Source organism: Tupaia chinensis, unplaced genomic scaffold (genome assembly GCF_000334495.1).
Source record: "Tupaia chinensis unplaced genomic scaffold, TupChi_1.0 Scaffold000369_1, whole genome shotgun sequence".
In the NCBI taxonomy this organism is placed as follows: Eukaryota; Metazoa; Chordata; class Mammalia; order Scandentia; family Tupaiidae; genus Tupaia; species Tupaia belangeri.
The window spans coordinates 2,338,802-2,363,315 of record NW_006159866.1 but is presented as its reverse complement, the minus strand read 5'-3'; the positions used below and the strand labels follow the sequence as shown (position 1 = coordinate 2,363,315).

The 24,514-nt window shown below is 59.9% G+C and overlaps 1 protein-coding gene and 2 long non-coding RNA genes across 7 annotated transcripts in view; 2 read left to right on the top strand and 1 right to left on the bottom strand.

The window, feature by feature from the left end:
- Positions 1 to 19,290, bottom strand: part of CCDC33 (coiled-coil domain containing 33) — a 68,456-nt gene extending 49,166 nt beyond the window's left edge. For 4 of the 5 annotated variants that reach the window (XM_006153368.1, XM_006153371.1, XM_006153369.1 and 1 more), the window contains exons 1-6: positions 19,117 to 19,290; positions 15,697 to 15,903; positions 15,303 to 15,466; positions 5,829 to 5,962; positions 2,210 to 2,319; positions 653 to 769 (exon numbers count right to left, since the gene is read on the bottom strand). In XM_006153368.1, the coding sequence (XP_006153430.1) occupies positions 653 to 769; positions 2,210 to 2,319; positions 5,829 to 5,962; positions 15,303 to 15,466; positions 15,697 to 15,759 (588 nt within the window). In that variant the 5' untranslated portion in view covers positions 15,760 to 15,903; positions 19,117 to 19,290. The remainder of the gene's footprint in view (positions 1 to 652; positions 770 to 2,209; positions 2,320 to 5,828; positions 5,963 to 15,302; positions 15,467 to 15,696; positions 15,904 to 19,116) is intronic. The other variant, XM_006153370.1, reaches the window with a different exon arrangement.
- LOC102478183 (uncharacterized) lies at positions 14,264 to 16,651 on the top strand. Its single transcript, XR_335262.3, has 3 exons — positions 14,264 to 14,480; positions 14,691 to 14,805; positions 16,491 to 16,651. It is a non-coding gene; the product is annotated as an uncharacterized LOC102478183 (long non-coding RNA).
- A 182-nt stretch (positions 19,291 to 19,472) lies between the features above and the next one.
- Positions 19,473 to 24,514, top strand: part of LOC102480012 (uncharacterized) — a 6,736-nt gene continuing 1,694 nt past the window's right edge. The window contains exons 1-2 of the long non-coding RNA XR_001370736.1: positions 19,473 to 19,754; positions 24,030 to 24,275. This is a non-coding gene — a long non-coding RNA (uncharacterized LOC102480012). The remainder of the gene's footprint in view (positions 19,755 to 24,029; positions 24,276 to 24,514) is intronic.

Below are 24,514 nucleotides of genomic sequence, written 5' to 3'. Positions count from 1 at the left end.
GGAGCCGGGTACACACAGGCAGGGTGTCGCTCTCGCTCCCGCCACCCTCCCAGCTTTGAGCAGAGGTGCTTGGTACAGGGCAGGAGCTAAATATGTTTGTGGGCTGCTTGAGTGCCCCGTGGATGAGGGAGGAAGGAGAGGATGAGGGGTTGCCCTTGAGATTAGAGTGTGAGAGCGAGAGACAGAGACAGAGAGAGCACAGAGGCTGGAGGGACCAGAGGAGGCAGCAAGTGGCCCAGGGAGGCCCTTGGGCTATCGCTCGGGGCAAGGCACCAGTCATCGCCCCAGGAGGGGAAGAACAGAACAGGAAACAGCAGGGCCAAGGTGGCCAGTAGAAAGCTCCCGCCCTTGGGGAGAGAGGCTTTGGGAGGTGCCCATGTTTGGCAGTTGTGTGCCCTAAGCTCCGTCCTTGGCTTCTGAGGACAGCGGGAAGGAGAGCTGGCAGCTCTGTCCTGTCACTCCTGCCACATCAGGGCTGGTCTTCACACGCCACTTTGGCTGTTTTGGAAAGGCCGGTTGCTGTCCCCCACTTGGGTTGTGGCCAGTCACTTCTGGCCCGGATCCTCACGAGTGACCAGTGGCACGACATGGGGTCTGCTGGGAGCTTGGCTCCGTCCCCCACGCCCACCACCCCAGAGGACCCAGCCAGTACCTCCAGGGCTGTGTGGCTGCAGCCCACGTAGCGGGGGATGGCACTGCCCTTCCGCACGACGGTTGCGAACAGCTTGGTCATGGTGGTGGCTTTGTCGTTCTGCCCAGACGGGGTGGGCTGGAGACACAGGAAGGAGAGCTCAGTCTGAGGGCAGACCTGGCCGTAAATCCAGCTCTCTGCAGACGAGTGTGTGGCATAGCTCCACCGGGGCTCCCAGCCGATAATTAAAGCTCACGGTCCCCGTGAGCCCTTCCAAGGAGATCAATACCATAAATCTTCCCTTTTCCACTTGAATATTTCCTCGCCTCACAAGGACCCCAGCTGCCTGCTCTCTCTGTGCGGACGTGATAACGAGGCCTGGGCGTACGTGGACTGCGGGGGGAGATGGGAAGTCCCCAGGATTGTGACTGAGTGCTGATCCTCCCAGGGTGCCCCTCACCTCTGTGCTTCCACTTCCCCAGGGAAGCCTGGGGGCTCATTCTCAAGCCCTGGGGTTGGGGTTCCCCTTGGGGGTCTTGGGAAGGCATGCAGCCCTGGGACCATGACGAAAAGTTGCTTAGAGAAGATCAGTGCAGGGCCTAGGGCAGGGGAGTGGGGAACTCCCCCTAACTGAGCACCTACTATGTGCCGGGCACCTTGCTAGTCATTGTACTGGATCTTTAGATACCACGCTAGGGGACCAGGACCTTGGCTTTGCAGGTGAGGCAAGGAAGTCTAGGGGCTAGGTGACTTCCTGTGGATATTGGCCAGTAAGAGCAGCTGTCCTTCCCTCTCAGCCACTCCAGGGTCTGGAGTGCATCCTGGGGGAGGTGGCGGTGAGGCTTCAGTCACCTCTGGCCCACAGCCCAGCACATAGCAGGTGCCTGGTGAGTGCTCGAGCAATGAGAGTGAATTCTCCCCTCCACCAACCAGCACTCAGGGAAGGTAGGGGGGAGGCCAATGCCTTGGACTGAGGGGCCTGAGGCTCCTGCTTCAGGATCATGCCTAGTACTGCATTCCAGGGAATAAGTTCGTGTCCGACTCTCCTGGGCCTTCCTCCTGCCGAGGCTGGAGGGGCTGTGCAGAAGGAACTGCCTAGGAAAACACTGCCTGGGCTTGCTCCTCGGGGCCAGGACGAGAGGCTTCCTCTTTGAGTGCCAGCCCCACGTGTGCAAGCCGCAATTCCCCATGGGGATCGCAGGCGCCGGTAACGTGCATCTGTTCTGGGACTGGAACCCGGCAAGGACCCACCAAGTACTATGCCTCTTTGATTTCCAGATGTACTCCCTCTTTCAGTATCTACGAAATCAGAATGCATCTTTCACTGCCTTCATTTAGCGTGGGAATTGTTCTGTGCTTGCTGGGATGTTTCATGGAGCCGAGTTTGGAAACTGAATTCTCATAGGAAACTGAATTCTTTCCCATCTACCCATCGGGAGCTACCTGTCCAGGTCCTGGACTTGACAGGCTGTGGAGTGGGCATGGGATGCCTGGGGCTGCTCTGGGGGAATAGCCAAGGTCTTCGAGGTGGCTCTCACCTCCTGCCCCGGCTCAGCCCAGAGCCCGGGCAGGACTCACCTTTGCCAGCTCGAAGTGGTAGGGGTGGAAGACCCGCAGGTACTTGATGGGTATTTCATAGGATAGCAGCTCCCTTTTCTGCCTGTTGTCCACCACCTTGAGTATCATATCTAGAGAGGACACCATGGGCACAGGGTCGAGACAGGGCTTAGCTGACACCCTCCCTCCCAGGGAAGTGACACTGGGCGCGGGGAGCAGAGCCACCCTGAGGGGTCACTGTGTGGGACACATGTGCACACAGCCCCACAAGCACTGTCCGAGCTCTACACAGGTCAGGAGCTGTGAGGACCCAAAATGCAGTTCTCTTGCATGTTTAAGAACCCCTAGCCTTGGGGCAGACACACGCAGAGCTGAGCCCAGCCCCCATGACAGCAGACACGCATGAGCAGAGATACTCTGGTGATCAGGGGTAGCACGCCTCCCCAGGAAGAAGGGCCCCCTTCCATGGCACAGACCCTCTCACCAGCTCCTCGGGAGGGTAGGGAGGGATTACCTCTCACATGTTGTAGGGAGGGAAACATGCTCGGTAGAAAAAGTGATCTGCTCTAAAAACCCTCCACGCAGATCGTCAAAGTCCATTCCAAGCACGTGAAGCCTTGCCTAAACAACGCACCGCTCAGCAAATGCCCTCCAAAGAGATCTCCCTTTCTCATAACATGGCACCAACTTCGGGATGAACTTTGAGGACACCAGTGATCTGGAAGTCATCATGGTGGTGCTCTTGGTGGGCACCTGCTCTGTCACAGTCCTAGGGGTGAGCACGCCTTGGCCAGTATATCAACAACCCCCACAACCTCTCAAGAAGGTGTCACTATCTCTGCACCCATGGGGCTCAGAGAGGTTACATAACTCGCGCAGCGTGTTGTTGACTGTGTTTGGTGACCCTGAGGTATCTTCCCATTCTGGAAACCTAAGATTTGAGGAGGAGAAAGAGATGGAGAAGAAGGAAAGGAAGAGAAGGGTGGAGGAGTGAGGGAGATGGAAGGAGAGTTGTAGAGAGGTTGGGGTGGAGGGGTGCACCTGAGGGAGACCCTTGGGGATCTCCTCACCCTCTCTTTCCTTTCCCTAATGAGGACATTTCAGCACCAGGGACAGCTGCCGGCCCATGCAGGCCCAGAGGACAGGCTCAGCGGGTCCCGTGGACCTGGGTGGGTCACCTGGGTTGGGTGCAGAGAGGGAAGCTGAGGGCTTTGCTATTTTTCTTTCCTTCCTCTTCCTTGCAGCTACCCTGCACACACAGAGAGGGGAAAATGCTTGCCAAGGTTTCTCAAGCTGGCTCACAGGATCCATGTTCAAAGGAGAGAGGGCCAAGGGCCCCAGGAGGTCTCGAAGCTGACTGAGAAAGGGATTTGAAGTCAGCAGATCCCGGTTCTTGTACCAAGGCTAACTTGCTCTGTGGCCTTGAGCAACTCACACCTCTGAGTGCAGTCCTGCTCTGCAAAATGTTTCCACTTTAGAAAAGAAAAGTCCTGCCCCTCTCCTGGGTGCTGAAGGGAGGGGAGCATTTCTGCAGCTATAAAATTCTGTGCAAGTGCTCTTGGAGGCTGTCACTATGTTCCTCCTCGTCAACCATCTGCAGCTCTTCGCACACTCACCCAGCCCTGTGCAGTCCCGAGAAAGCCTGGCTAGGGGATCCCAGTGTCCCCAGACAAAGCCACACTGGCTGTGGCCCATGAGTCCCCAGATGGGTTGGTGAGAGGCGAGTGCCCGTATTTTCCCTTCTCCTTTCTGGGGCTTGGCGTGGGTGGCCAGCTGTAATTGGGGCTGGCCAGCCTTGCTCCCTGCTCCTGTCTCCATGCTGCAAACACGGTCCATCAGCTTCCTCTCTGGGCATTGTGCCCTTCCGGCCTCCCACTGCTCCCTTTGTGTGGCCGACAAGCCATTTGTGCTGCCCCCAACCTGCCTGTGCTGGCCCTGACTCAGGGTCTGAAACCCCCCTTTGCTTTTCATTAACACACCCTTGAGCTACTGCCTGCCCTCCCCCCTCCTCTTGGCCTGGCCCCATCTCTCCCACCCCCACCGCAGACATCACCACAGCAACCGGCTCCAACCAGGTTCCAACAAGCATCCAGCTCCTTCCATCTGCAGAGGCGCCTGCCATTATTCCCCGCCTGCCCACGTGGCCTCCCACCGTCCTGTCCTGTCCCTCCCACAGTCAGTCCTGCTGCACAGATGGGCCTCAGGTCCACCGGCCTCAATACACCCTTCCCTTTCTCGCCCCAGCTGGCAGGATCCCAGCCCGGGTCTGCTCACCACAACCCCTGACTTCTACATGTGGCCACAGGGACGAAGGCACACACACACACACACACACACACACACACACACTGCATGAACTCGTGCACCGCCAGGCGCACACACAACTGTTGCAATTGGACACGTCTACGCACTGCAGACATGGACGACGCTGCTGCTCATGCACACGTTCAGACGTGCACGTAGTCCAGCACACAGGCGTTCACAAAGACACGCACACACGGGTCACACATGCATCTCTTGACACCCTGGTCAACCTTCCTCCTCTCGAATTTTCCTAAACTCTCCCCACAGCTCTGCACATTTCTTACAGACAGAAAACCTCCCCTGGCCTGATCTAGAATCAGCCTTTCCCCCTTTTGTTGAGGCTCCTTCCCCCCATTTTCTTTGTCTCCCTGCAAAGACTTTTTATTTTAATATTTCCTTTTTGCCTTATTTCATTTTAAAAACTTCACTTTTTTCTGACAGAGAGTGAGCGAGTGCACTGTGATAGGGTCTCCACGCCATGACACACCTCGCCCCTGCTCCCCCGGGGCCAGCCCCGGTTCTGGGCCCATGTGTACTCAGAGAGGTCTTAGGGTACGAGCCCAGAGCCATCCCATGTGGGTCAGCCTTGAAAAGCGTCATGTTTTACCTCTGGGCCATGGCCCTGCCTACCCCCGTGGTCTCTAGCAGCTGGTGGAGAGAGGAAATCAGGCCCACGGTGTGGAGCAGACTGTGGGGTGTGTGTGCACACGTGCAGTGGTGGCGTGTGCCTGGTGGTACATGAGAATGTACAGAGTGTGCACAAGTACACACGGGTCCCAGGTGGCTCAGTCTGCAACCTGAGGGTGATGCAGCAGGGACACCAAAAATAAAATAAAACGAAAACCACGTGGAGGCGGCTCTGTCACTGGCGGGCCTGTGAGCACGTGGAACGGTGGGTCCCAGGTCCTCCCTTACTGAATACTCCATCCCGAGCCAGGTACATGAGTTCCGGGACCCTCGTGTCTAAGCACGGGGACCAGTGTCGCTCCTCCCAGGAGGTGGCAGCTCCGAGTGATGTGCTGCCTGGGGACACGCCAGGACGCCCGTGCCATTTCAGTGGGAGGCGATGTACTAACAACCATGAAAATAATAACAGCAGTCATAAAAAAGATAAGCTCGCATTGCCGGGAAAACGCGTTTATGTGGAACGACTCATTTCTCCAGCAGGCCGGGGAGATGAGGCGTGACAGTCTTACAATTTTTAAAAGTGCTTTTAACTGAACCCGAGAGGCATTCAGGTAGCTCCCAGCTGAGTGCAGAGGGAGCCTGTATCTGCCTAAGTCCTGGCCTTCTGTGTTCGCACCCGCCACGCTGCCAGCCCAGCCCCCAGCCTCACCTTCTTGCCCCACGTCCTCCGCCTGGATCTCCACTTTCACCGTGTCCCCCCAGACAGGATCTGTGGTAGGCTCCGAGGTCACAGCCGTGACTGCCCTGGAGTTCTGGTTCTTCGCTTCCTGAGATGTGCTTTTCCTGGGGAGGGACAGGACAAGACGGGAGGGTGAGACAGAGGGGCTGTCCAGCCTGCTGCCTGTCCCCCTCCAGGGAGCACTGTCCATAAATTTGAGCGAGGAGTGAAAGCAGTATAAGTGTTCTCTCCCCTGCTGCCCACACAGAACTCGTGTTGTCCAGGCCCTGGATGCCAGGCCTCTCCCTTGCCGCCCTGTCTGCCCAGCGACCACACCACCCACACTGACCACATGGACCACGCGGCCTGTCTCTGTTGAGCAAGGCCTTCACTTAGACCCAGGCTAGCGGCTCAGGGTAGGTTGGGTGGGAACTTCTCCTTGCATGTCTGCCCTCCTGCCCCTCTCACCAGGGAGGGCCCCTGGCAGGGACCTGTGGGCACCCCCTTCTCTAGGTCCGGCCCGTGGGAAGATGCTGCGGGTGGGGTGGCTACACAGGGTCCCGCCAGGTTGCCCTTGCCTCTCACCAAGTGTCCCAGGCCCAGTTCGCTGCCCCAGGTCTGAACCCATTTGGTGGAGCCCAGACACGCTACAGCTGTCTGTGGTGCCCACAGTGCCCGGGACCATGGGCTGGGTACCCATAGCCAGGCACAGGGTTGGTTCCTGAAGCCTCCATTCTGCCTCTCCTCCATGCAAGGCCCTGGGGTTGGCAGCAGGACTTCCAAGCAGAGCTGGGGCTTGGGGGGAAGGGCCATGGGGCAAGGCCCAAGGAGCCTCCCTCAGCACAGAAAGAGTTAAATGAGTGCTCCCCTCCTCCCCACCCAGTTAGCAGGGCTAGGTGAGCAGAGCAGCTGAGGGAGGCTGGGAGGTGGGCCCAGGGGAGGGAGGCTTTCAGCAGGTGGAGGGAGGGAGGCTGCGGGGTAATAGCTTTTCCTGGCACAGCTGCTCCTCTGGGCCCGGATGCTGTTCTAGAAACTGGAGAGCAGGGGGGCTCTGAAGCCTCACTCTGCAGGAGGGGACCCGCCTGCTCCCTGCTCCTAGTCCCCAGTCTGCACCCCAGCGGGCCACAGGCTGAGTTGCAGGGCCCCAGGCCCTGAGTGAGCGCCTGGTGCAGTTCAGTCTCCTCCCCATCTGTCCTGAGGAAGAGACTCCTTCCTCCCACCCCCTAGGCCTGCTTGGCTCTGCAGCTCAGCTCCAGGCAGTTGGGCCAGGGGGAACCTACGGGTGGTGCCTGCCACCTGGGGCGTCAAGGCAACTACGCCAGCCTGGACTGGGGCTGGGTTCAGAGTGCAACAGCTCTGGCCCCAAGCTGCAGGAAAATGTGACCCCACTCCCTCAGGGCTCTGGAAGGTGGGCTGCATTTGACAAACTCCAGACCCAAGCCAGTGGGCCCTGGGGCTCCTGTCTCAGCAGGAGTTGGGGCCAGCCCCAGAGCAGCTGTGAGTGGGAGGGAAGGGAAAGGAGCTTGCTTTCCTTCTGCAAGGTCACGACTAAAGGAAAAGGCTCCTCACAGTTCGGGGGCACAGCTGTGAGTAGAGGTAGCTGCGGAAAAGCACAGGCCCTGATGGAGAGTAAGCTGCAACTAGAGCCACCCACCACACTGTCCCAGGGACATGCGTGCTCACGCACGCACGCACGCACGCACACGCACACGCACATGCCACTCCACTCCAGACAGGCTCATGGGCTGCGCCAGGTCTGTTCTGACTCCCTGCCCTGCCCGTCTGCCAGCCTTCCAGCTGCCTGAGGTCTGTTCATGCCTGAGCCCACCTCCCCGACCTGCCTGCCTCCCCCTGCCCCCTCTCTACCCGATTCCCCTAAAAGCATCAATGGCAGGGCTGGGAAGCCCAAGACACAAGCAGCCTGGCCTTCCCGAGTGCCAACCCCAGGGCAGTCACTGGGAGAGCAAAGAGGGGAGAAGGGGGCAAGGGAGTCTGCCCACGTGACTGACACCAGAGGGATGACCCCAGAGGCCCTGCGAAGGACAGCCAGTCAGGCACTGAGAAGGGCGGGCAGAAGACAGGCCTTAGGAGGACAGCGGGAGGAGTCTCGTGACCCTCTGACCTGGCCCACCATGCCCGGTGGGCTGGCTCCCCTGGAACTTGGGGGTACCTAGAGGAACAGGCTTGTATGAAGAGCCTGCAGGGCCTGGCTGGGGTGCAGGTGGCAGGCGCTTCTCGGCAGTGCTGGACTGAGGGATGCCCTGGGTGGACCTGAAAATGTCGGGGCACGCCCGTGATGCCAATAGCCGTGCGTGGGGATCGTGGCAAGATGGGACCCATCAGGGGTGCCTGTCTTCCTCTTGCACTCTCATCGAAAAAATAAAATAAGCAAACTTTCTTATTGCCAGAGGACATATGTGCTCCCAGAGAGGGGGAGAGAGAGAAATCACGCCCCTGGGGGCATGGACATGCCACAATCTTTTTCCTCCGTTTCTCCTTCCTGGCAGGATTTCGGGCATGATGCACACGTGCCCTGAGTGTTTTTCTTTTCATTTCTTTTATTGAGAGATTTTTGCTATAGGTCGCGAGCTTGCTGGAGACACAGAGAGAGAGAGAGACAGAAAGCAAGAAATGACTCCTGGGGGGATGACCACACTGCAATCCCTTCTCCTCCGTTTTCCTCTGAGGATTTTGAGTTTCAAACCACTGGGTCTGGGCCTCAAACTGCAGTCAGCCATCTGGGAGTCTGGTGCTCCAACCACCACTGTCACCCACTGTCCCTACTCCACATGTTTTTCAAGCCTCTGGGGCTGGGATTCAAACCATGGTCATCCACGTGGGACCCGGATCCCCATGCACAGTGTTTAGCCACCATGATATGGACTGGTCCAAAAGAAATAGATTTTTTAAAAGAGTTCTTCAGAGCAGCTGATGCTGGGGCCTTCGTCTGTCTAGAGCAGGCTGGGCTATTCCCCAACCCCCACCTGCCTCCTGCATGCCAGCCTCTGAGCCAGGGAGGCCAGCCCTTACCACCCCCAGAAGTTCAGGAGGCCCAGGCCTACCCCACCCCTGGCAGGCACCGAGAAGCCCAGCAACCTCTTCTTGAGCCTTGCCTGGCCTCATGCAGTAGAGAAGAGGGCTGTAGCGTCCCCTGTGGGGATGGCCGTCTGAATGGGTGGCCGAAGGCTGGATCCTTGTGTTCTGACCCTACCTAGGCTACAGATGAAGGACAGCTTCCTGGAGGAGGCATGGCTTGGATAGACAGACAGAGGACCTTCACAATGGGATGTTGGAACCTGAGGCTTGGAGGGGCCTGGGCTGGCTCATGGCAGGTCACAGGAGGCGCTGTCTGGCTGATGTGGTTGGCAGCATGGGAGGGGGTGGTCAAAAGAAGGAGGCTTCCCTGACCCAGTTCCCTCTCCAGCCCCCCCTCCATGCTCATGCATCTGTCTCCTGAGCCTGGACAGACAGGAGGAGAAAGCTCTGCTCTCACCTCTGTGGCCTGGGCTGAGCTCCTCGGGGGTTGCTGGGCAAGGCAATGTGTCCAGAAACCTCAGCAGAGCCGAGAATTGCCGCAGGGAGGGCCAGCCCTGCAGTTCCTCTCCCCTCCCCTATCTCCCCGACCACAGCCCACCAACCACGCTGCTCCACGCGGCCCAGCTCTGGCCCCAGTGCTGAAGGCAGGCCACTGGTCCGCCTGCGTTTAGAGCCTTGGAAGCGCTGGTTAAGGCTCTCGGCAGAGCACGGGCTCCCGTCCTGGCTTTGGCTTATTAACTGGACTCTAACGAACCGTCGCTAATTGCTGACAATTGCCGACAGTGCTACAGCGCTGCAGGGGGCTCGCTGCACAGAGGATGGGCTGCAGCTCTGCAACGAGGAGGGCACACCCGGCCTGCTCTCTTCCCTGCACGTGCCCATAGGGTGTGGGACTGCCCTGGGAACACCAAGGGCGGTTCCCAGGAGCACCGAGTGGGGCACCTGCAAGAGGGGCACCTACCCCTGCAGCTGGAGCTGCTCCCCGCCCAGCCCAAACCTGCCTTTCCTGGGGCCCCTCATTGTCGACATGCATCCCCCACCCCACCATGCCACTCCAGGGATGGGCAGGGCAGGGGTGTCTTTTCCACGTGACCCCGGAGAAAACCACAGCTCAGTTTCCTGACTGGGGCAAAGTAAGACTCAAGCCCTGGTGTGGACACAGTCACACCTTCCACCTCCACCTTTCCTGGGAGGGGACATTTTTTTTTTCCTTTTGGTATGAGGCTGCAGATAGTGCAGCCACGAAGAGCCCCACCTGTTCCACGTGTCAGCCCTGTGCACTGTCCTGGGAAGCCATCTTCATAGGCAGGAAAAGAGGGTCTACCTGTCAGTCAACAGCACAGCCCATGGGTGGAATCACAACCCCCATGGCAAGGGGCAGGCCTGGGTGGGAAGCCCTGGGCAGGTCTGGCCATGGCTTGGATTTCTTCAGACCTCAGGAAGGGACCAGAGGCTGCTCCTCTGACTGCCCACATGATCTCTGGTCTGCTGGTGGCTTCTCTATCGCATCCCATGCCTACAGACTTCAGATCTATGTAACTGGCTTGGGCTCCAAAGGCATCCCTGGGTAGCTCCGGCAGATGGCAGCTGCTAATGGCAGGATGGGAATGACAGAAACAGGGACAGTGCAAGGACAGACAGCTGCACTGGGAGCCAGAGCCCCAGCCCCAGCCCCTGCCCGGAGGCCTCTCTTGCACTTCAGTTAGAGCTAGGACTCATGACTTGGGCCTGAAGCTCAGGGGGGCCAGGCTGGGGCAGAAGGAAGCCAGACGAGCCTGGAAGGCAGCAAGGTCCCAGCTGCTCAGCCGTGCTCAGGCACAGGCGAGGCTGAGGCTGAGGAGGCCATTGGAGCACGGCTAGAGGACACGGGGAGACTGGGCTGCCTCACTGCCCAGACTCTAGAGCACTCGCGCTTCTCTTGGCTATCCCTGGGAGCCCCGGAGGAGACCTGAGTTCCTGGGTCTGCAGGCCTGAGAAGACGGCAGGGGCTCGAAGCAGGGGTGATGGGAATGTTTGCAGTCCCTGCAGTTTGGGCCTGGCTGAGGGTCTCAGGCCAGCCCCCCTTTAGCCATTGATGCCAGCTGTTTCCAGCTCTGGGGGTTCACGACATTCTCACAGCAAAAATTATAAGGGACAGTGTTCCTTGCGGGACTGTTGTCCTATGAGGAGGCAGAAGATCTGGCTGCAGGCTAGGCTGGGGCCGGGGCAGCAGGTCAGTGAACATCCAAGCTTCCCTGGGGGCTGTGCCAGCCCTGTGTCTTTTCCCAGAGGTATCCTACTGGAAGAGAAGGGAGTGGAGCGGAGCGGGGCTGGCATCCGGACAGGAAAGTCTCTTCATGCACTCCAACTCCCTGGCCACCCATGTAACCCAGATCAGTCCCTTCCCTGCCCGGGGTCTTGGGGCCTTGGGCTCTCAGCTGTCACATGGGGACAAAGCACAGGCCTCCCAGGTGGCTCCCTCTCAAAGTCCGTGGAGTATCAAGCTTCCAGGGAGCTCAGAGTGGGGCATGGTCAACCACTTTACTCCTGGGATTGACCCATGACAGTCACTGTCACTGTGTCATTGTTATTTTTGCTGAGCCCAAGCTCGGGATGCCAAGACCAACCAGCCAGTCACTTGTGAGTCCTGCTAGTGTCTACCTGTCTTGCCCAGACCCTAGGCTTCAGGGCCTCTGTATGGAGGCCCACAGGCAGACAGAGAGGAGGGGGCGCCCAGACCCAGGAGGTCTCTAGACTAGTTGGTGCTGGAGGTCTGGGTGACTCCCTTCTAAGAGAGAGCCAGGAAGGGTGCAAAGAGCTTTAGGGTTCAGAATCCTGCGTCCTCACTAGTTTGGTGATCTTGGGCAAATAAGGAAAATGCTCTGAGCCTCAGGAGCCTGACCCATAAGCTGGGGTCGCATTGCACCTCACTCGGGACCAGTGACGAGTTACATGAAACCCACACTCAGCATATTGCCAGGAGCTGGTCGGCCCTTGGTAAGTACAATCTTGTTTAACCTCCCTCTCATCACGAGCTTAATAATTGTCCTACTTTGTGATTTTTAATTGCCAGAAGACATTTCATTTGTTAGAGATAGGCAGAGAGAGGAGAAAGAGTAAGTAAGCACCCCAATGTGATGCACGGTTATGCCGCAGCCCCTTGTCCTCCATTTCTCCATCCTGCAGGGGTTTGGGGCACGCACGTACACACACACGCCTGGTGTCTTTCAAACCGTTGGTGCTGGGATTCGAACTGCAGTCAGCTATGTGGGATCCAGCTCCCTTAACCATGAGGCTACCTAGTTGCCCTAATTGTCCTGCAATTAAGACGTTCTCCAATTAGTCACAGAGGTCAAAGCTGTCTGTGAACAAGGTCAAGTTCAGTGTGGGGTCAGGGTCAGGGCCCTCAGGTTTATCCAGAACACGAAGCTCTCTAAGCACAATGCTGACCTGACAGCGATCCACACCCTGCCCTCCCGCCCAAGTCCAGCCTGCCTCACATGTGCGCAGAAGCAGCCGTTACTACCAGGACTGGCTCTGTCCCCACTTGTTAGTTCTGGGCAGCAGGCGGCCAAAGAAGCCACTGCCAACTCTGCAGCCCTGCCATGCGGCCACTGGCCGAGGGTCAGAACCCCACAGCCATCTCCTGGCAGGCCTCTGTGCCTCATCCTGCCCACTGGGGTACCCCGCCCTGTCAGTCACTGCCTTCCTCTCCCTGCTGGGCTCTGACTGGCAGGCCTCTTGGTGCCAGGCTGGAGACAGGTGCTGGGCACCGCTCAGGCCCCAGAGTCTTAAGCCAGGCCTCGACTGATCAGGGAGAGCCTGGGCCTGGGCTCTGGCCCTACAGACTTGGCTGTGAACTCTCTTGGTGGCACAGCTGGGGCTCCTGTTGCCTCTAAAGAACCAAGATCTTTCTGGGGCCAGAGCCTGAGCCGGGGTGCCGGTCCTGCCATAGCTCTGAGTCAAAGTGTATGCCCTGGTGTGGAAGACTGAGGCTCGGGGGTGGCAGGGACTAGCCCGAGGTCACCCAGCAGTCAGAGCCAGTGATCAGGCTCCGGGTCTTCCAGCTCTCAGTCTGGCTTCCTCCTGCTGCTCTGTGGCCACTTCTATGGTGTCATGGGCCCACAGGGAGTCCTAGGGCTGTGCACGGCTCTCCCTGTCAGCCCTCCCGCTGCCAGCTCTACCCTCTCTACAACCTGACGAGGCAGGCTCCCCACGAGCGTTCAGGCCTCAGTCCCCATCACGGCGAGCCAGGACTGGGCCAGATTCAGCCATCTGCCTGCTCACTGCTAACTGCTTGCTGACGTCTCCTGCGTTCCAGACTGTACGTATTGTTAGGGTCGTAGTGACGAACAAAGCAGGTGCCATGGATGGGGACCAGCAGGTCACATGGTGGCTGCGGCGCTGGACACTCCCAGGTGGCCAACCAATGTAAAGAACCTTTTTCCTTCGTTCTCCTAAGAGTTTTATGGTTACATGTCTTACAGTTAAGTCTCATGAATAAATAAGAGTTTTATGGTTACTTGTCTTACAGTTAAGTCTCATGAATAAATAAGTATTTTGTAAAGCGCTGAAATACTTATCATGAGCAAAATGAAAACTTTAGCAGACTTTCCTCTGCCTCGTATGCTGTGCTACTGTGTATCTACAGTGGGAACATCCAATCTGTGCCGGGTCTAGGGCTCCTGAGTATCTGGGTCCTCCCGAGGGGCTCCTGCCTGGGGTTGGGGGCTTCAGGTCCCGCAGTGGGGCCTTCATTCTCAGAAGCCCCCTTTCCCCTACCATGTGCATCATCACATTAGCACTTCTGTGAGCTGGTGGCAGCTCTGGGTGTGGGACTGCAGGCCTGCGCGGCATGGAGAAAGGTAGCCTGCGGTCACCTCTCCCTGTTCCCTGCGTCCTCTGCCCTCACCCTCATGCCGCCCCGTAGTCCTGCAGAAACCACTGGGAAAACAGGAGCAGAGACTAGGGCATGCCCGGCTCTCCACTCCCCCACCCAGGCTCCCCCCACTCCCTTGCAGTGGGTTCCCATGGCAACGGGGTGACTGCGTGGGTCTCAGTGCCTGCCAAGCACAAGGAGGCCACCCAGCTCCCCACCCCGAGCCCAGGCTGGATTGGTGACAGGCAAGCCCTCAGTCTCCGGAGATGATCGGTGATAATTGGTTTATGGAAATAACTGAGGGGAGAAGGCAGATCCTGCTAGAAACCAGCCTCCCTGCCAAGCAGCTCTCTGCTCTCGCCACCTGTCCTCTGTCAGCGGAAATGGAGTTGGGGAAAGAGAGGACTCAGGAGCGAGCATTCACCTGTTGTCCCCCAGCATGGCTTCTCTTCCCTCCCTGTCCGGTGGGGGTGCTGGGTCTTGTTGCCATAGTAACCAGCGTTTGCCTCTGTCACTCCCCAGGCCCTGAATCTGCACCTCACGGAGGGGCATTGTCGGGGAAATGGAAAAGCAGACCTGGGATCTGTCCTGAGGAGCCCCCGTTTACAGACAGAAGAGGGGCACGAAAGCTGTATTTATAAGAAATGTTTCAGGTTGGTATTGCCTGTCCCTACTTCAGGGCCAGAGGAAGAAGAGGCCAATTCTGGTGACTGCCCGGAGGAGGAGGTTTCATAAACAAGGTTTTGAAGGTGGGATTTTAGCAGGTTTTGCTGAGAGGGCTGGGGCAGGCGTACAGGCAGGAACTAAATGATGCATTTGTGGAGGAGGGGGTGACGGGAGCTTTGTGGGAGGCTATGGCTGCTGGGAAGGAACTGAGGGAGGAGGGGGTGACGGGAGCTTTGTGGGAGGCTATGGCGGCTGGGAAGGAACTGAGGGGCCACAAACTTGGTGGGGGGCAGGCCTGGACCACTGTGGCATTTTCAACGAAGACAGAGCCGAAGTCCAGCGTCCCCAGAGCAGGGGGACTACATGGAGACTGTCCCAGTGCCCTCCTGGGAGGAGCGAGGACATGAGGTGAGCAGCAGACAGCACAGCGGGCCTCAGGTACGAGGCTAGAGAAGTGCGTGAGAGCAGCGGCCGGGGTGGGGGACGCGCAGGGCATCAAAGGACCAGAATAGGGATGCCTCTGAGGGAAAGGACTGGAGAGGGACCGGGCGGGGTGGGGGCGGGGGGTGTTGTGAGGACACTTCCAGGGCGGGCAAGTGGAGGGTGCACCCAGAGGCCAGGAGAGGCAGACCTGTCCTGCCATCCTGAAGTCACCCCCCGAGGCCCTGCCCTTCTCAGGCTGAGCTGTGGCCCCTCCCCAGGTGGTGGGATCATGGGGGTGTGGCCCTTCCTTCCCAGCCCTGGTGAGAAGGGATGAGGTCAGGTCCCCCATCTGCAGAGCCCACAGTCCCCCACAACTCCCACGGGGCTCCTCCCCTCTGGGACTCCCCATCCTTCACCTGGGGTGCTTGTGTCCCACAAATCTCATAGTCCCTACCCCCACCCCCCTGTGCCCCGCCACTCACACCACCACATAGGGCCACGGCTGGGCACCATCGCTGGAGGTGGGCAGGTTGGTGGCCCCGTGGAGAGTGACCACAATGGTCTCCTTGTTAGGGGCAGACAGGTGGCTGGTTTCAGGCTCCGTGCCCTGGGAGCTGTCCAGGGAGTCCTTGGGGCCTTCAGCGACCTGCAGGGAGAGCCAGGGCTAAGTGGCCTCTTACAGTGTGGCACCCCTGCACTGCCACCCCAAAATCTCCAGCCCGCCTCACAGTTCCCTCCAAGTGAGTCTCCCACTGTCTGGAACTATAGGCAGTTGACCCCATTTCCCCCCGATCCCTGTCCCCCAGCTCCCCTAGTCTCAGGCCCGTCGCTTCCTGCACAGTGACACAGGCTCCCCGACTCTGAGTCCAGTCTCACCTCTGGCCCGTAATCCCCAAAGCTGGTCCCGGCAATGGGCCACCTGCTCTCTCCTGTATCCATGCCCCGTCTGCCTGTCCCTCAGCCCCTCCTCACATGACACAGCACACTTCGTGAGCCGGTGCACACCACTGAGTCACTCCACACATGGTGCAGGTGGTGAGTGTGACGGTCCCAGACGCCTGGTCTGCCTTCTCCCAAGGAGCCCTGAGGAGCAGGATGGTGGGCTGGGCCTGCCTCAGCAGCTCCACAGCTGAAGGAGTTGCTGGGAGGAGACAGACGCCATGGCTGGCCGGGGCAGCCGGGGAAGGCAGCTGGGAAGAGGAGGCCTTAGGGGTAGAAGAAGCCAGCCGCACCCAGTGTCGGTTTCCCTGACGAGGAGCATGGAGGATAAGGGATGGGTTGGGACAGCCTGTCCGGCCCCACCCTGCTCCGCCTTGAGCCCGGGGGTCCTGGGCACAGCCCCCCTCCAGGCTCATGGGGCAGAGGGAAGAGGAGGGCGGGTGCTGAGGCTCTGCCCAGCTTGGGGACTCTTAGGGACATTACTTGGCAATGGTGGTGTGGAGCAACCTAGAAGGAGCCCTGGGCTGTCCCCAGTCCTGGTCACTCCCCGGAGGCCTGCTGGCACCTCACGGCTGGCAGGCTGAAGGCCACATGCTTGCCTGTTCTTCTGACCTCTCTTCCCGCCATTGATTCTTGTGGCACGCAAGCCCCAGACATGGGAGCCCTCCCTGAAGCCCCTGAAAGCCCGGCCCATGTCCAGAAGCTGACCCTCACACCATCTCCCCTTCCAGCACGTGAGGCGGAGACACCTCCTGCCACACCAGCCACCTCTGCTTCCCTGCTGCATCCGATTTCCCTCCCCGCCATCTCACCCAGCAGCCCCTCCTTTACACATGTAAGCGCCACTCCTCGGGCAGCCGTGGCCTGGCGGGGAAGGCACTGGATCCCACATGGCCAGCTGTGGGGTTCAAATCCTGGACCCAGTGGCCTAAAAATCACATGTGTGCATGCCCAAACTCCTGAGAGGAGACTGGAGGAGAAGGGATTGCACGTGGCCATCTCCCTGGGGGCTGATTTCTCACTTTCCCTCTCTTTCTGTCTCTCTGCTACAAATTAAAAAGAAAAATACTGCTCCTCTGCTCAGACCCTTGCAGTAGCTGACTGTTTTTCTCAGCCTTACCCTGGGGCCCCTGAAGCCCTGAATGATCTGGCCCAGGACACTGACCCTGCCTTGTCCGTGGGTTCCCTCTCTCACCCCTTCCAGCTGGAAGGGCCTTCTAGGGTTCTCATCCTCCAGGCCCCTCCTGCCCACTCCCTGGCTGTCCCTCACTTGCACTGCTCTCCCCCAGATGCCTGGATCTCCTGGCACCCATCTGGCTGCTTGCCGCCTCCCTTCGGCTTGCTGGGGCAGGATGGGGTCCTCCCTAACAAGGTGACTAATTAGGAGGTGAGAACACCCCCCTCCCCAGCCTCACAGAGGGGAGGACTGTGAGGGCACTGCCCTGTCCTCAGGACCCAGCAGGCCCAGCTGCCATCTACAGAAGTGTTGATGAGTGGCCCATCCTGTCCCCATCCCCTGCCAGGCGAGTGAGGGAAGAGCAGTCACAAAGAGCCCCTCCCGTGCAGCCTGGCTGCTTCCTTCCCAGTGGGGACCCTCCTGCACACCAATCTGCTACTAGGTTTGGTGGCATAGAGGAGCCAGGCAACCGGGGGTCGGGGGTCGAGGAACTCAGGTTTCAGCCATTCTGCAGTCAACTCTCTGTGACACTTCTCTGAGCCTCAGTCCTGTCCCCTCCCCCCCCCCCCCCAAGGAAACCTCTGGCAAATATTTTTTTTTTTTTTGCACATGCCCGGGCCCCAAGCGCACCCCCCGCCCCCCCCCCCATCAAAGGAACCATCTGGAATAGTTTGTGACTCAATCTTCCCAATGGTGAGTGCTGACTGACACTTCCCACCGGAATCTGGTCCCTTCTCAGCTGAGAGGGCACAGGCTGGTCCTGAGATCCCCAGGGTCACGGAGGCCCGACCCAGCTGCAGGGCCATTGTCTAAGGGTGCCCTGGAGCCCAAGCAGGCAACCGCAGCCAGGCCGGGAGGCGCCCCTGCTGTTCTGCCTTCCCCATGCCTCCCTGGCACCTGCTGGGAAATACAGCTTGAAGGAGGGCTGAACTGTTCTGCATCGCCCTGGGCCTGAGGCCAGCTGCCAGGCTGCTGCCTCCTGGTGAGGCTCGTAGGCATGTGCCCTCGAGGCAGGCTGGGCCTGGGGCCAGGGAGACCTGGGGCTGAGGGGAAGGCTGGGAGGGGGGCTGGTGAGCCCCAACGCTAACCTTCTGCCTCTGCCTTCCTGCTTCCTGGGGATCTGTAGGCATCTGTCCCTTGTCCCTCACTGATGTTCCTGCGGCAGAGTCAACATGCTCCCCGGCCCCACCCCAGCCTGCACCAGAGAATTTAGGAGGGATTAGAGAGTGCGTGTGCCAGATCACGCGTGGGCGATGGTGAAACCCCTACATCTCGGGCCCCTGACGGCTGGAGGGCAGGAGCTAGCCCCGACCAGGCCAGCCTGCACCTGTACTGGATATGTCCCTCTGGGAGGAGGCTTCCAGAGGAGGCAGGCATCAAAATCAAAGACCATAAAGTGGAATCCCAGGGGCCTGGGCACCCCTGCCATTTGGTCTATTCAGCTTAGAAGTAACTGCCAACAGGGTGCTACCAGCTAGCTGTCCCGCTGGGCCTCGGCTCTCAGTCTTTCCTCGTCTGGTCCCTGGGGTGAGTGACAGTCGGCTAGGGCTCAGCCTTGCCAGTAGCCGAAGGTAAGCTGTTTGCATTTTGTTGCTCTGAGATTCCAGTCCTCTCCTGGCAGGGCCCTGCTGTTCTGCCGTAGCTTTTTATTGAGTGCTTACTACATGCCAGACAGCGTTCTGAAGGCTGGGGGTGTAGCAGTGATCAAAATAGACAGAAACCTTGTCTCTCCAGGAGCTCAAGGGCAGGGACCTGTCCTAGGGCAGGAGATCTGGGTCTCAGAAGGTCAAGGCCAGGGCTGGGAGAAGTGAGGGCAGTGGGGACTGGCTCTGCAGGGCTGGGCTCCCTTGGGAGCTCTTAGAGAAGGTGATGGCCACCTCTGGGCTCTCTGAACCTGAGTGACACAGCAACATGGGGGCAGAAGCCAGGTAAGGGCAGTCGGAACCAGTGCCACCTATGAGACACCGCACCTGCTCCCATGTGGTCCGATGGCCCAGAACATCTGGCCAGGGAGAGCCACAGGGACCCCCTCACCGCCCACCTCACAGCTGTGCAAGCTGAGGCCCAGAGAGGGGAAGCTTCTGTCATGATTTAGGAGAGAACAAAACAAGAGACTTTGAAGGGGGTCGAACTCCTGGGAGCCTGGCCTGAGCCCCCAGGCCTCACGCCCCCGGGCTCACCTTTCTCCTTTTCTGTCCCATCTTCTCTGGGGCAGGAGTGTTGGGCCTTGTTTCTCAGTCCTGGGGACCAGTCCTGCTGTGGGTGAGTGATCAGGCCACGGTCCCACCCAGACAGCCGGCGTGGGCACCGTGGAGCCTTCAGGGTGTGGATGGTATAGGGTCAGTGTGCTCGCTGCAGGGGATCTGGGCCATGGCCAGCGGGCAAGCAGTTGACCAGCAGCAGCCCCAGGAAGGTGAGGAGAGGCTGGCCCTCTCTCTGCCCTGACCTGGAACACCAGTGAGCTTTCCCACCCTGCTGGATCCCCTGGGCAACACTGTGTGAGGTCACAGGGCGGGGCCACGGCGGGCAACCTGTCCACAGGCAGTGACGGGGCGTCTGACCCCCGGGAGCTTGCCACTCTTGGCACCCACCAGATCACCAGCAGCCATGCCAAAGCCTGCCCCTCGCCCAGCCATGCCGCTCATGCTGCCTCGAAGGCGGAGACCCACAAGCTGCTCTCAAGGCAGCACGGCGTGTCTGTTCCAGCAGCTGCTTCTGCGGAAGAACCTGCAGCCGTCCCCGTCTGAGTGCCCAGAGCATCCTTTGCTCAGTCACAGAAAATAGGCAGCTCAACGGATGGGTTCTGCTCGGAGGGCAGGTAGGAAGCCAGACAGCGGTCAGTGGGGAGGGCGGTCAGTGGGGCTGTCCCTGGTAACGTCCTGCCGCTCAGGGCGGGCGGTCATGGCATTCTCACACTGTGTTATGGAAAATGTGCTGTAACTAAACAAGGCACAAATGGGCCAAGGACAGTCCTAGGGTAGGGACCGAATACTGGGCTGAGCGATCCCGAACCCACGGCAGAAGACCACAAACATAGCGCCTTCCTATCATGCTCTCCCCACCCGCCAGGCCCTGCTCTCTGCGCTGTTCGTGTGGCAAGATGGGGGAATGAAGAGTGATGTGTCCTCCTTGGGGAAGTGAGGCCTCGACTAGGCCTTGAAGGGTGGCCTGGAGTCCTGGGCTACAAAAGGAGGGCTCTGGGCTTCCGGGCGGGTGCAGGTGTTCAGCCGGCCCCCACACTCCGTTCCATGGCCGGCTGGCTGCCTTGGTCCCTGTCCTGGGTTCTTCCGTTGTCTTGGTTTGGGGCCCAAGAGCAGGACCACCCTGGCAGCCAGGAAGCAGTAGCCTACCCCTCCTCGGAGGCCTCCTGGCTTCTCCCTCCGCCCACATGGAGGCAGAGAGGATGTGGCTCTCCCCAAGCTAGAGACAGAAAACCTGAGGCCTTGCCTTTGATCAGGTGGCAGGGGCTAGCCCAGTTCACCAGACAGTGCAGACACTGGGTGGAGGCCAAACACCCCTTCCTGGTTTTCTCCCCACCAGGCCTACCAAGGGGGTACTCCTGGGGCTCCAAGGCTGGCCCCCCAGACTGCAAATGCTGGCAGAGCCCAGGAAGTAGTAGGCTTGGGGAGAGGAGCCAGCGCTGACTTGGGATCCCCAGGGGCCTTCTGGGCTGCCCCTGCTCAGGGCCCTGCGCCGAGCCCAAGAGCAAGCCCGGAGCTGGGCACTTGTTCCCAGGGCTATGCTTGCCCTGCTCCCGACGTCAGTACCTCTCCGCCCTGCACCCCAGCCCCTGCCCAGCCATCCTCCAGCTCTCACCAGCTGGCTACCCAGCCTCTGAGCTTTCCACTGTCACAGCCTGGTCCTGTGGTCTCCCCTGCCTGGGGAGAGAGGAAGCCATGGGGCTGGTTCCAGGCCGGCTGGCTCGAGTGCTGGGCCTGTGCACTTGGCAGCTGCAGGACTCTCTGACTGTCCTGCCTGGACCAAGGACCCCAGGACTCTGGCTCCTGAGCCCCCAGGTGCTTCTTCTGCACCAGTGAGAGAGAAGGCCTAGCTGAGGCCTGAGTCCCAGCCACTCGGCCTCCGCATCCTGGAAAGAGCAGGCGGCCCACGTGTCTGGGGAACCCTCTGCTCCTGGCAGGCCCGGGCTGAGCTCTGATGACTCAGGGTGACCCACTGTGGGGCACGGTAAAGGTTAATCTCACTGCTAATAGGTAACCCTGCCCCCGTCCCTGCCCCAGGAGAGGGGGTCAGGCATCGTCAGGCCAGGCCGGGATTAAACTCAGCCATGGGGGAGGTGGGCTGGCCAGGGCAGTGCCGGGGGCACTGGGGGAGCCCACAGCCCTGGGGGTGCTGGGGGAGTCCTGTGGCTGGGCCTGAGTCAGCGCTCAGGGAAGGTGGGTCTGGCTTCCTGCCCTACGTCGGGCTGGGCTCTCTGGGCAGCAGTCTGCGTAGGCACAGGTGGCTCGGAGCCACCACTTCCCTCGTCTTCGTCCCAGGCGTGGGCTCTGGGGCGGCAGCTCTTGGGCCTAAGCAGCCATGCAGCGAGTTGCAGGAAGCGTGTCTGTCTCCCAGAGCCCCCGGCCTGGCTGCCTCCCCTCTCAGTCCTGTGCCACCCTCCACCACTCTCCACATTCCTTTTGGGCAGCTGAGTGGGAAGAGGTGGGAAGTGTTGGCAGTGGGATTTTGTAGCAAATGGCAGCTCATAGCTGTGTGATCTCGGGGAAAACATTAACCTTCTCTTAGCTTCATTTTTTCGGGGCTGCTCCGTGGGCTGAGCCTGTGCAGGGAAGGCACTGAGCACAGCGGTGAGCCTGCCGTGAATGCCCTTCCTGCCTGCCGGCCACCTCGGACTTGGCAAGCTCTCCCCTGCAGAAACCGGCCGGAGAGGGGACACGTCCACGGGTGAGCCTGTGTCTCCACGTGCTCAGTGCGTGAGCCCTCATGCCACCTCCGAGAGCGTAAGCCCCTCTCCCACCCCTCTGAGGTCATTCCACGGCCACATCTTCCCCAGGCGGTCCCCTTGCTGGAAATGTCCTCCTGTCCCCAGGGGCTTGCTTGAGATCCTCCGTCCAGGAAGACTTCCTTGACTGCAGCTCCCCTGCTTGCGCCCGTGCTGCTGTGACAGCCCTGACTCCTCACTCAGTGGGCTCACGAGGCAGGGCCATGGGAGAGAGCTGAGCCTCCGTGGGATTTGACCCCCCACAGCTGCCCACGGAGGCAGTTCCCTTAGTGGGTCTCCATGCTCCACCTGCCACTTGCCCTCTGTGGGCACTGCAGCATGCATGTGGGCAGCCCACGGGGCCCCCGGCACCTCAACATCCTCAACACCAAGCAGCTCTGCAAGCAGCTCCTTGCAGAGAGATTCGGTGAGAGCCTGCCGAGAGAGAGAGCTGGGTGCCTGCTGCCTGGGGGCAGCCGCCATGAGCTTTCGCTTGGTTTGCGCCAACATGGGGCCCCGGTGGTCCCGTCTGGCAGTGGGAGGATTCAGGTGGTGGAGAAAGAAGGTGGCATTCTTCATGGATAACTTGCTCCCGTTGGCTCAGCAACGTGGTTATCAAGCACCTCCTGAAGGACACCTGTCCGCCCTGGTAACCCGAGCTCTCGTTTGGGGTGGCCCAGGCCCCACAGTCGATCTGGAACCTCTTTGCTAAAGATGCAACGTGGCTTTGGACATTTTTCTTTTGAAAAATCAATAACCTGTTAACAGAGCACTGAACAAAAGGGTAACGATGAAGCCACCCTCCATTCCCTGCACCAGCAGGGGCAGAGACGGTACCTGCCCAGGGTGGGTGGGGTCCACTCGGAGGGCAGAAAGGTCTGGGGGAACACAGCAGGCTCAATGCCTCCCCAGCAAAGCAATGTCCTGTCAGCCTGTGACTGCCCAAGTACCTTCTCTGCTCTGATAAACCCTTCTGTGGGCCACTGCTCCCAGGAGAGCCCCTGGCTCCTGGGAGACACCTGCAGGCCTGGTCGGCCCACTCAGGCCCTTCTTCTCATCCCTCTGATCCCTGCCTCACCCCCACGCTTGAGCCTCACCATGCACCTGCAGTGCGCCTGAACAGGCAGGGACTCGAGCCTCTGGGCCTTCACACGTGTCCCAAATGCCAAGACTGTTCAGCTCCCAGCCTGAACAATTCATGGTACTTCTTCAAGACAGAGATGGCACAGCCACCGGCAACTGCATCACCAGGGCCTCAGAGCCACAGCCCGCGGCCTCCCCCGGAGGGCTCATGATCCACTCTCGACCTTTCTGGACCTGCCTCCCCTGAGGACGGGGACCACGATGGCAGCTGTGGGCATCCAGGGCCAGCTTGTTACCTGGCTCAGTGTTGGTCCAGGTGGGTGCCCGCAGAACAGGTGAGGGATGACACGCCACTGCAGCCTGGGGCAGTCCCTCCTCCAGAGCAGTCCTCGGCCTTCTCCCCACGAGGGCATGACTAGTTGGTGTGTTCAAGCTTCATCAGAGCAGCTAACAGCCAGGGAGCCCTGAAGTGAGCTGGTCACTGTGCTATGTCTGTCCCTCCGTCAGCACAGCCATCGCGACCCCAGAGGCAGGTACTGAGTCCCCTTATGACAAGGCCAAGGCCGAGCCAGGAGCAGAGGAGCCGGGTTGGGACCCAGCGCTCTGCTGCAGCCTGTGCTCTCCACCGCAGCCTCCTCTGTTCAGGCGTCTGTGGCCAGTCAGCGGGTGGGGACAGGACAGGGCCTCTGCAGAGGAGCTGCCAGGACGAGCCAGCAGGGCAGGGCAGGGTGAGGGGTTCTGCCTAGGGAAGCTGCTTATCCATGCGGGGACACTCCCCCACACAATGCCCCCACTCAGCGTGGGCCACCCTCACCCACACGCCTGCCTTGTCTCTACCAAGAGCAGAGCCCCTGGCCCTAATCTCATTGCAGGCCATGAAATCGCATTTGCAGAGTATTAATGCCGCGTGGCGCGGGCCGCCCTGCGTCTCCCGGAGCAGAGAAGCCGGGGTAGCAATCTCACAGGGTGGCTCCAGGAACACCCGCCGACAAAAAGCAATTACGTTTTACGAGTAAGATTAAAATAATGTCTGTGCCCCCCAGGCCCACTGAAGGTCTCAACTCTGCTCAGCCCCACAGTGACTCAAGGACAAGCCTGCTGGGGTCCCCACGGCCCGGCCCCTCACCCCCGGGGCCCCCAGAGCTGCCGTGCTCACTCAAGCCTGTGACCGCTGCCTGCTGTCTGCAGCCAAGCCCGCCTGCTCCTGTCTGCCCAGCAGGCTGCACCACCCGACAGCCACAGTGACGCTGGGCATGTGTGAGCTCTCTGCAGAGTCCACAGTCCTGGGGCTACCGCTCCAAGGAGAGGCGAGTGGAGGTAAAGTCCCATGACTGCAGGGTGGCAGAGTGGGGACTTAAATGAAAACTCGGCACCGCTGTCCCCCTGCCCTGCTGTCCTGACCCATGCCTTCCGCTGTGTCTCCAACCTCCCCATGGGGACCACTTGCCCTCCTGCATCCAGGGTCTCACTGCATACGCTTGTGCTCCAGAAAGCTCTGAGGGGTCAGCAAGCACTTCCTGCCTGAAAGAACAGAGGCGGTGGGGCGGGGCATGTGC